This window comes from Clarias gariepinus, chromosome 11 (genome assembly GCF_024256425.1).
Source record: "Clarias gariepinus isolate MV-2021 ecotype Netherlands chromosome 11, CGAR_prim_01v2, whole genome shotgun sequence".
NCBI lineage: Eukaryota > Metazoa > Chordata > Actinopteri > Siluriformes > Clariidae > Clarias > Clarias gariepinus.
In genome coordinates this window covers 13,205,202-13,217,562 of record NC_071110.1, presented here as the reverse complement: position 1 = coordinate 13,217,562, position 12,361 = coordinate 13,205,202, and the positions used below count along the sequence as shown (strand labels likewise).

Sequence of the window (12,361 nt, the reverse complement as noted above, 5' to 3'; positions counted from 1 at the left end):
AGCCTTCTGTCGTGATAAATTTCTTTGCTGTAAATCTTAAAAGAACAGCCGTATCTCTAACTGCACCAAAGCATTTTGACATTGAAAACTTCTTCCCAACATGCTAAATGTTTTCTCACCAAAAACTTCCCTATGGCAAAAAAACAAAACAAAACAAAAACTGTATTATGAGCACATAATAACACGCTGGCTTATATACCATATGATCAGAAAAAGTGTTTAACAGTGCTATGGTATAAAGTAAAATACACCTAAAAGGTTCTTTCATCAGCTTAATTTGGATAGATAAGTGTTAACAACTCCACGGCTGGAACTCACACAGGAAAATAAAATAAGTGTCTCTGCTTGGATGGGTTTCTTTTCTCTCTTATTCTTGTTTCATCTCTCAGTTGTAACACACAATCAGACAGCAGCTTGAATAATCGCCTCCTTTCCCTACAGGCGAGTGTACAGGGTCGTGGAATGATCCTAAAAGACCCTGTCTCCCACTCTGCCCCAGAGCTGGAGAGCGCTCGCCTTTTACTGTCTGCTTGTAAGCTTTGATAGCGATGATTAAAAGCGAAGTGCTGCTCTGTGCGCGGTTTCGGCAACGGAGGACGAGAGATGATGTGCCCTTCCTCTCCCTCTCCTCCCGATCCCATCAAGCTCCTGTTTGCTCTGAATTATCTTGCTGAAAGAGCAAACACTCTTTGATTGGATATTTTGGGTATATTGTCAGAGTGAGAAAGCGGGAGCTGGGAGGGGGAGAAGCAGCGGCTCAATACGCTACACTAACTTTTTGGGATTAATCATTTGATACTTCCTTTCATTTGTTCACTCAAATATCATCAATTTCAAAACTAATATGGGATGAATCATACTTCATTACATCTCCAAATTCTCCTGTTACATCAAATGCACTGTATATTATAGCTAATGCTGAATTAATGACAGTTCCTGGATTCCCAAATTACCATTAGTGTCAATTTGGATTTTTTTTTTTTATTATTTGAGTTGACTAACATCTTCAAAATCAAAGTAAAAGACAATTAGATTAGATTAAAATAAGATTTTAAACAGATCAGTATGAGCCAGTCTCCCCACTGCCATTTTCTCCACCCTGATTTATTTTTCTTGTTTAGGAAAAAAAAAAAAAACCTGAGAAGCTGAGGGTTAAATTCTTATTTATAATGCCTCTTAAAGATCCCTGAGCCATGGAAGGATCATGGCACTACGGTTAAATCATTTTGAAAATAAATCAATAAATAAAACAAACATGTAACATGTCTGTCCTTTGCATTAGACAGCAGAATCTATTGATAATAGTATCATTCAATCAATTCAATAAACAAATGCTTTCATAACTGGTCTATAAATGTGGAGCTGTGATACAGTACTCTGCCACCGCTCATTTCTTCATATTTTGCTTCCAAAGAGCCAGACTTGTATTTGTATTTTAATATACATAGTCTTCAAAAATCTTAATTGTTCTCCAAGCTTCCTGGGTCTTATTTTCAGTCCAGTTTTTTCTTTTGTTTGGTAAACCACACAGTGACCTATAAATCACTTAGGAAATAAAAACATTTAATTTAAGGCATGAACCAGGGAGAAACAGGTGCAGATTATGACGAAAGATCAGGCTGGTGATTAGTACACTGGTGATGCTGAATGCTGAGTGGTTGAAAAAAAAATATTATTGTATCTCTCGGCACTTTGCAGCCTGTCACAGTAAACCATTTGTCCTCATTTCTTTCATTTAATCTACAAAATTAAATTTAAATCAATATAAAAAAAACAAGGGGTGATAAAAGAGTTTTTGAACAGTACTGTAGTTTTCATACCAAATTTATGAACCATATCCAAATCAAGCAGCCGGCATAGCTGTCTTATTTTTAACCTTCACTCAAGAAGCACCAGACGGCAATATTAGCAGTTAATAGTATTAGCAAAGGCTGTCGAGAGCATTTGATGTTGCAGCTACAGAGGAAAGAGTCAGACGAGGAGACAGCAAGAAGGAAAATGCTGGCTTGCAGAAAAGCTTTGCTCTTTGTGGATTCTTTCAGAAATGCCATGCTGGGAGCTAAGGACAACTTCACTGAGGAAAGATGGGGAGAGGGAGTGATATAACCTTGGGACATATAAAAAGTAACGAAAAGAAAAGATGCATGCATTGATCAGTATCATCTTATTTGCATGAAACCATCACGGTCCAAAGCACCAACAGTTTGCAAGGAAAAGGTCACTCTGTGTGGGTGAGTGCCTTGCTTGTGCATGCCCATAAAAGAAAGCATTCCAACTAGCTCGTTCAGTGTTTCCAGGTAAAAGTATCTGTGCCGCTGTTGCAGTAGTGTCAGCACAGAATCGTTCAGGCAGTCCAAGGCTCTTAGCAATTAACTTTGCGTTTGAACGTACAGATGTCGAGCTCAATAGCCAGACCCAGCCACCTGTGAATTACTGTAATTAATAGAGGCGCACTGAAGAATGGAATGACTGCACAAATAGTCTTTTTGGTCTAAGGATAAAATAGTTGGAGAAGGTTTCAAGGACCCTGATTCTGAAGTACTGAAAAAGGCCACTTATAATAGAGACTTCAGATAAGGCTAAAAATCTCTGCACATGTGTAGTATGAGTAAAGGCAGTCTGAGAAAACAAGTAGACAGTAATCGAGTTGTTGACATCTTGAATTCCACAAAGAACGATTTTGTCGGTGGAATAAAGTTGAAGTAGGCAGATGGGTGATAACCTCTGCTGTCTTAAAAGTATGAAAGTTAGCACTTATCCTGAGCTCCACTTAGTTATCAGGCATCAATTAAATACAACAAAAACACTCAGCAATGAAGTGCTGGTCATATTCTGACAAAATGGCTCAATGATTTTAAAACCTCTTGCTAACTGATTAGAAGTTTAGGGCTTCAAGACCTGGGTCCACCTTTAGCAGCAGTGACATGAAGTAATAGTTTCCTGTATGGTTTTATCAGTCTCTCACATTGTTGTGGAGGGATTTCAGCCCATTCGTCTTTACACCATTACATGAGTTGATTGAGGTCTTTGGGCTTTCACTTTTTCACAGCTCTCATAAGGTCCTGCCACAGCATTTCAATTGGTTTGAGATGTGGTTTCAATTGGGTTCTTTTATTTTTGGGCCCAGCTCTGTATAGGACATTGTTCCAGAAGTCTTGTACTTTGTTCGGTGTTTTTTTTCTCCTGGGAATCCTTCCAAACAAACCATACTTGCACAGTCCTCTTTTGATTGTGCGGTCATGGTCTTCTAACATGACGTCTGACATTTAACCTGCTCAGTGAGAACTGGAGGGTCTGAGACGTAACTCTTGGGCTTTTTGTATTTCTATAAGCATTGCATGGTCTGACCTTAAGGTGAATATGCTGGGACTTCCACTCCTGGGAAGATTGGCAACTGTCCTGAATGCACTTGTGAATAATGTTGAACTCCGAATTGTTTTAAAGAACCAGTGCTTACTGTATGTCTTTCTCTTTGGCATTGTGGTAACACACCTGCATGCTCCAGACCAGCAAAGTGCCAAAAATGCATAACTGTTGTGATCTATTGTTTAAAAATTAAAACAAACAAAAATAAAACTACAGAATTAGAAGACGGTGTACTCATTTTTGAACATGACTGTAAAGTTACAGGTCAAAATTTAAAGAAGAAAGCTCGCCTCTGACTATTACACAGTGCTGACTTTGGAGATCAAAAATATGGAGAGAGGGAAAAAAAATCCCCATAAAACGATGTGCAGCGGGATTGTCTAACATTTAAGTGCCTGTATAATCTCAACTCTATATAAATAATAATATATAAGAATAAGCACATTAATATAAACAATATGCATATATTACCTTACTATCAAATCTATCAGATAAAATTACTATAATTATTATAAGATTACTAACAGATAAAATCTGACCAGCAAGATTCAAGAATTCAATGACACCGTGCATAAATAAGAAATTTCACACAAACAAGAGTGTTGTAATAATAAATGTCAGCATGACTGTGACACGACCATAGACACATTGCCATCTCAGTCATGTTGATATTCAATACAACGGTGTGATTGCAAGTGTGATAGTGTTTTTTATGACAGAAATTAATATTGAGTAACTGACATATCAGGCACAACACAGGCAAATATTTTATTTATTTTTGCTTCAGCAGCAAAAACATTCCCGAAGAAAGCACGGCCGGTTAGAGCATTGTGTGTTGCCATGCAACCCACAGACTAACTGACAGCCCATAACTGTGTGAAGTAAGGGATTCAATGAAATAAACTATTGTTAGAATTGCAATTTTCTTCAGCAAACAGACAAGTAAAGTGATGCAAATAGTGAAATGTCCCAGTGCATGCTCTGAAAGCCACTTGTCCAATCAAATTAGTTTTTAAAGTGGGGATCGAAATAATTCCATCTGTAACCACCATAATCTTTACTTTTTGACAGACTTCAAATAATGAACTGTATCCACATATAACTGTTGCTTGAAGTTATGTATGAAGCAACTGAACCTTTGTTCAGCATTAATCCACAAAAAAGTCGAATCTTCTGTATGTTGGGTATATTTTATGTTACTGTATACTTTTTTGTAGCCTATTTACTGTCTGCTGTCTGTTTTATATGTGTACTATTTAATGCTGCTGCAGAACCGCAAATTCCTTCTGGATTTATATATATACAGTATACACACACAGAAACACAGTATTACTAGTAAACTAGTATTGTACTGTATATGACTTTAAACAGAAAAGAAAGTTATCTCTCACAGATTGTACAGTATGTAAACTGTTTAACACTGTTACTGTGATTGTTTTTGTAGCAAATACATAAAGCTTTAGAAGAAAAATGGCATAATTTCCAATGAGATAATAATGCTGACATATGGACATCTAAAATTATTAATTTAGCTGGAGTTATGTACGCACCACAATGAGATAAAGCAACTGTTATCTTGTCTGCCATCTTATGTCTTATCTGGCTTTATTTGCATAATAATAATAATAATAATAATAATAATACAAATAATAAGCATAATAATAATAATAATAACAACAACAAAAACAATAATAATAATAATAAAAATAAGAAGCATAATAATAATAATGATAATAATAATAATAATAATAATAATGATAAAATGATAATGATAAAAAATGTAATGATAATAATAATAATAATAATAATAATAATAATAATAATTATTATTATAATTATCGTTGGTGGTGTTGTTGTTAAGGGCACCCTTATCACGCATATTTCTTTATGCTTGACACTATATTTCTTAGGAACTGGACAGATGGCTTTCACAAAATTCTTGTTTTCTGATTTACAAGAGATGTCCAAGAAAAGTGATATCACTGTCGATTTTGCATGCGCTCCCACAAAACTTATGTGCTTGAGTGCTTTGGACAGATTTTACAACTGTAAAAAATTTACAGTCTTTGAGCTATAAGAAATTTGTTCAGGACCTGATCTGAACCCTTTGGCTCCTATTGTCCTATCTGAAAATGAGACAAATTACAGTATGTCAAAACACTAGAAAATACGTTGATAAAAATAAACATATAAATAAAAAAAATAGTTTTTAAAGCTGTCCCCAAACTTGTTAAAAAATTCTTCATTTTTGTTTAAAGAATAGAAAATTAATTCTTTTAAACGGAATCCACAATAAAGCAGCAAAAAACGTCCTTTGTCTCTCTGTTGCCAATTCTCACTCAATTTTGCTTGATTTTGGGATTTTAAAGTTTTGTTTGGGTTATGACACAAAAACCAAATACCCATTCAAATACAGGGAGTTTACACACTGGCTATTTTCAGACAATCCTGATAGTACAAAACAATCACTGGACACCTAATTCTTGAAAATGGAAAGATAACTTGCCTCCAACTTGCTGACAACTTTCGACACATCTGTCCAACACAATTATTCGCCAACACCACTTGCACATTACAGGAACTCGATCTCCTGTACATTTCTCATCCCGTTTTAAGTAATTTCCACATGTTTGGGCCATTAAAGGAGTTCTGGGGCGGCCAGCGTTTCACATGTGTAGAAGGCAGTCCAATCATGGCTCCTGCATGCTGAGAAAACTTTCTACTGTACCTTGAGCACTAAACTAGTGAAACACTGAAATAAGTGCATTAGTGTAGCAGGCGATTATACAGAAAAAAAAAATTAGTTTTTACTCTCATAACTGTTCTGTTATTCTGCACAATCAAAAGTCCCAAGTTGATTTGAACACCTCGAGTATATAAATTTCTTTTTCTCTGTTCTATTTTTCATATAAAGACAAAGTGAACTACTACTTGTTATCTTTAATGTCACCTCCCACAAATCCTCTTGCACTGCTTTATAAAAGATTTATGCAAAAACTAAAGAATGTGATATGTAGGCACAATGTAGATAATCTTCAAATAAATTGTTCCTTCACACCGGCTTACGAACACCAACAACAACACTCTTTACAACTGATTCGGAACACACACAATATTGACATTAATCAAATGCATACCTTTGTCCATAAAACAGTCAAACAACTGTTTCTTGATGTGAGACATGTTGCGGATTTTTTTTTTTTTGCCTGGGGGCCTGGCTGCTGATATGGCTGAAATATTTGGATCGGCATACAGGTAAATGTGCCTGACAGATAATAAAAGAGGAATGACCCGACACCAGCGCAGCAGCCTGCTGTCCTATCAAAAGCACAACAGTCTTGACAGGTAGCTCTTTCATGACAAAACCCAACTGGGAATTATGAGTCTCCAATCAGCTGGATGCATTGAAGACCTCAAGAATGCGGCAACTGAGAGAAGACAAGAGCGAAGAGAGGAAAAAAAAAACGAAGAAGAAGGATGCAAAAAATAAAGCACAGGAGTTTGAGTGCCTGTCTAACGCTGATGTTGACAGAATTTTAATGGCGATCCTTTATATTGGTGAGCTTAACTCGGAGGGGAAAATCCTCACATACTTTTCATCTCAAACTATCTTATTTATATATTTATATGTTTAGAAAGGAAGTTTGACATCCAAGAAGCGTGTTTATCTCACTAGAGGAGTTGCATGGCAGAATTGAAAACTCTCCGGGCTGGTATGAAAATGTTAGTCTACAAGATTACAACCTCGGCTCATTAGTACGTCGGTGCGCTTAAGGGTTTTTTCTTTGCACCTCTTGATCTGTATCTTTTGCCTTTTACTTAAATAAATGCGTCGAGCTAAAGAATTTTAATGTTTAAGATTTGTCAAGGTTTAACGACATGATCCGGGGTTTCTGTAGTGGGTTTGTTTGTGCGTGTGCAAGGCTCCTCTCTCTGTAATGGCCAATAACAGCAGATGCCATCTATCTAGCACCTCTTGCTTTTTGTCACGGCAACACCAATGGGCCTTTCCGCCTACACATGCACTTTTGAAATCAATCCAAAGACACAAAACTACATGACTCTGCTTGGCACTCTAATATAAGTTTGTATGTGTGTGTGTGTGTGTATGTGTGTGTCTGTGTGTAGGCTGGGGTTTAATGAAAAAGCACTCTGCACTTGTTGGGCTGGCCTTGTTTACCTCCTCCGAGTCAGAGTGGCACTTTCATCTGTCTTCTCCTCTAATTGGATCCTCTGTTCCTGCTTGCCTTTACAGCACTGTGTCACCAAGCCCATGGCAGAGTGTGTTACCTTGCACGCATGCATGCAAATACAAAATCACTGCAAGGCTCGGTAAAGTTCTTACCATCTGTGGGTGAGTTTGTGTGTGTGTGTGTGTGTTTATGTGTTCCCCTTGCTACTACAATTACAGCTATTGAATGTGGCCTCTGTGCTCTTTGCATTCCTTCCATGTCATTTCTAGTACCATCGTCTCCTTTAAACTCCGACAGCTAGCGGAGCCGCTACGAGTCTCTGCCACTCATGCTAAATGCAAATCTACAGCATTCCTAGACACAACACAGAAAGGCTTGGGAACCTTCGTTTTTTTTTTAGATCCAAAGTTGGGAAATTTGTTATTTAAGATTCCTAGATGTTTTTGTATCTCTTTATACCTGTAAGGAGTATCTGTCTGGTATTTAAACCACATAGAAGACAGATTATATTTTAGATATTCTTAAAAAATAAGGTCCTTATTGCTTCTGCATAAAAGGGACTACTACTTCTAAAGTAGCACTACATGGAACTGGAGTGATACTGAAATGCTGCTGTAGAGCTCTATACAGTACCTTTAATGGGTTCCCATCAAAGATGAACAAATGGGAAATGGTTCTAGATTATGCTTCTGAAACAACGGTCTGAATGACTGCATTGAAAGCTGGTTAAGGATACTTTCCTGGTGGTCCTACTGCAACTCTGTAGTCACTGTAGCTTTTAGTCGGGTGGAAGTTAAACAAGAAAATAACGTTGGCTCTCTCGAAGACGATCACCTTGTCACCCTCATGCTTTGTGCTGATATATGCCTAAAGAAAGGGAGAAAATAGAAACAACAGTCAGACACAAACTAAGAAGTGTAACACACACAAAGATGTAGTGTAGTCATAAAGAATAACATCTATAAACAGTAACATAACTTAATAACATACATTACAGTTTATTATTCAAATGTGTTCCTGGGATGTAACTATGTCTAAAATATATATATATTTTTAAAGTTGTTCGTGTTGTTTTTCCTGCCTTATTCCCTTGAGTTTGACAACTCAACTTCAACAACCCATAAATATATTTCACCAAAAAGCTGCGGAAATTGTTTTATTTCATTTTTATTTTTGTTTCACTTTCTAACCTTGTCTTGGCTGTCTTCCTACAAAGACCATGTTGTATAAGGAGCTGGTTTAACAAACACATTGGTTAAAAAAATCAGTCTGCCTAAAGATATCGAAAGCCCTGCTATCTAAATGTGCTTTACACACACACACACACACACACACACACACACACACACACACACACACACACACACACACACAAATGTCAGACTTCTCCAGACTTACTGTTTGGGTTCTGTGAACTCAGAATTTATTTATTTTTTATTTATTCATTTTTTGGTAGGTTTAAACACCCAAAATTATTTTAGGACTTTGTTTTCAGTGGGATTTTTTTTTCCCCGTTTAAAAAAAGAAAATAAACAAAATACAATGCATCAGGATTATTTTAATTTCACAAAGGAAGATAGTAATAATAATAATAATAATAATAATAAAAATAATAATAATAATGAATATCGTATTTTGTTTAATTATTCAGTGGATTATTAGTAGATCATTCTGTAACACTGGAAATGCCATCATTAGTCACTACTTCTGTTGTAGCAATGAAACGACTAAAACCTTTTCTGTGAAAAAAGACAAGAAAGTTTTTCATAAAAAAAAACACGAGGTTGTTTGGAGTGAAGAAGTTCTGAGCAAAATTGAATGCTTCCTAAATTCAAAAAAACTAAAGGTTATTCTTGTGTGTCGTCTGTGCAGCCAGGGATGTTCACGGAGAGAAAGAGAGAGAGAGAGAGAGAGAGAGAGAGAGAGAGGAAGAGAGCGAGAGAGAGAGAGAGAGAGGAAGAGAGCGAGAGAGAGAGAGAGGCTGAGTCACAGTCCAGTTGCGCTGTTTACATCATGGTGGGAGTGCGTGTGTGATTCCATCGAGGCATGAATAAGACCTAGCATCAGTGCTCTGGCCTTTTCAAATCTTCTGTATGTCATCGTCAAAGTGTCCAGCTGACACCGTTTTCCAAACAAAGTTCCCTCTAAATGTCTTCACTTTCCTTTTAGAACTTCAGATAGGCAACCTGTCCCTCTATCCAACCCAACAGTTAGTTTTTAGATTCTGGAAAAAAGACTTCAGTTACTTTCGACAACATCCAGCTAAGTCTAAAAAAGCTGAAACTAGGGAGGCGGAGCGGGGAATGAATTAGGAATGTAGTCTGTAGACACAAAAGCTGGAGCGACGTGTTAAACCCCGTGTGCAGCGGTGTGAAGATCTAGCCAAAGGATAGAGAACTGGTGCAGGGGAACTGATTACATCTGATCAGCAGTGCCTCACTTACTTAAATGCTACTCACTTCTATCTACTGCACCAGGAAAGGTTTCATAATCTTATAGTAGGAATTATATTATATAATTATAACGATTATAATTTATTCATAATTATATTAGGTCACAGAAATGCCAACACTCGTGCAAAAAAAATCGATTTTCATTAGATGTCAGATTTTTATAAGATGCTAAGGCTTAGCACAAAATGCCTTGCAGAAATGAACATTCACTCAAGCTTTAAACGTCTCTACGGACCTTTTCCTGTCAGTATGAAAATAAGTTAACAGCTTAGACCTTAATGTCCAAATTTAATTCAGGAGGCAAGTTCCCTTGTTTTTTTTTCTTTTTTCTTTTCCAAATTAAGCAGACTTAATAACTTAGCCTGCTTGGCACTTTCGTTAAAAGATTTAATCTTTTAGAAGCAAGTCCCTAAAGCCCTGCACGGAAGCCCTGGCAACCTTAGCTAAACTATTACACCTTCAGATCTCCATTAATACATTTAAACCCTCCACTATTACATTAAGTATCACTTCATCCATGTCTGCATGAGATCCTTCTAAAATACAGCTAATGTATTTTTTTTAACTGAAAGTGCAATTTGACATCTTCGCAACACATCAACCTGCCTGGTGCAGATGCTTTAGGCTTGTTTATCCTCACAGACACGTCCTGTTTCAAGAATTATTCACGTCACTTTCAGCTGCATCGTTGTTTGGGGTATGTCTATAAAGCCACCAAAATATTCATTATGGGCCTTATTCAGAGTTTCTGACCTAAACTGATGATTTCATTCCAAAAGTTGGAAAGTCCAGGGTTCATACTGACTTGGGGAAAGTTATGAGTATTCATTGTTGCATTTCCCTGCTGCTTAAGTTGATTCTCTCTGCTCTGATTTCAGATTATGCAAATCATATGCATGGAGTTCATACTTCCGAGGTTTCCAGAATATTCTTGGGAAGAAGTGTCCCAATTTTTTTTTTTATATATATATATATATATATATATACACTTTAAACATAAGCCCCTACCTTTAAATCCAAAAGAAATCCGTGTGGGGGCTTGGGGTGGGGGGGATAAGTGGAATGCTGACACAAGTAGAAAATATTGTTTCCCCAAATACAGTTCCCTGTGACAAATGGGATTAAGACTATTGAGTGGGCATTATGTACATTTTTTACCAGCCGTTGCGGTAAATTTTTTACCAGCCGTTTGGTAAATCTACCAAATACCATAAATGTAAAATAGTTGCGTCAGACAATTCAAAGTTTTTAAAATTTTAAATAAATAAAAAACTATTTTACATTTATGATATTTGGTAGATGCCCTTATTCAGGATACGTTACAAAAGTTCCTTGAATTTTCTATTAATAAATACTGTATATCCCCTGATACTCGTTCATTAGGAACTAAGTGTACTATCAATTTAAAGGCTTGTTCGGGAGGTTAGTATAGTATACATTATTTAAATTAACAAAGTCCTAATTAAAGTTCTTCATGAAAAAGTTGACCTATGGAAGTTGTTTGGGCATCTAGGGAACGTCCTTTTCACTAACTACTGTAAAGAAACAAGACTAGATGCTAGAGCTGTGAGATTTAATTAATTATGCAGTTTAACCAATCTTTTGTTGGTTGATTTACTTTGTTGAATTCAGAGATTTATCGAGAACCAAACTCGATTAATATGTTTTTTTTTTATTATTTAGTTAATTGTACAAGATTTAAATTGGCAAGTTACTTAAAAATATACCACAGGTTTGACCACAGCCACTTTAATGTTTCACAAATACTCACATTTTGCTAGAGTATCATTTCTTCTTCTTTCGAGTTTATGAGCGGTACCACCACCTACTGGACTGGAGTGTGAAGCAGAAGACTCCAATTTCTATTACATACTTTTTAGTTTTTATTATAGCAGTTTTAAATAAATAAAAAAAGTAAACTTTAGTGCTATTGAATCAAATCAAATAGAAGCTTCATTGAAATTGCAGTGCTCATGAATTAAATCCAATCAACAATCCACCAGTGATTCACAGCTCTATTTTAAGGATGCATTTCTTGTAAACTGGGAGATCTAGTAGTGCTAAAGAATTGGAGAGAGTGTGATGCAGTGCAAGGTGTAATAAGTTCTTTAAGTAAAATAAGTGTTGGTCTTTTTTTTTGGACTTTTAGCCAAGCATCAGTGTTTTAAACCAGTTAAGTGTGCATAGCAATAATGTTGTGTGTAAGAACATTTAAGGGTTTAAAACAAGTCATGCAGCTGCATGTTGAATAAATTGCAGAGGCTGAATGAAGCAACGAAATAGACCAACCAGGAATCAGATGTAATAATGCAGTCTCAATGACTCAATCAGTTGAGTGTGCATGGTAAC

General features: G+C 36.3%; 1 protein-coding gene across 1 annotated transcript in view; it reads right to left on the bottom strand.

The window, feature by feature from the left end:
• The window catches only part of gbe1b (glucan (1,4-alpha-), branching enzyme 1b), a 126,264-nt gene that overhangs the window by 18,841 nt on the left and 95,062 nt on the right, over positions 1-12,361 (bottom strand). Inside the window, exon 14 of the mRNA XM_053507444.1 lies at positions 8,296-8,426. Coding sequence (XP_053363419.1) covers positions 8,296-8,426 — 131 coding nt within the window. The remainder of the gene's footprint in view (positions 1-8,295; positions 8,427-12,361) is intronic.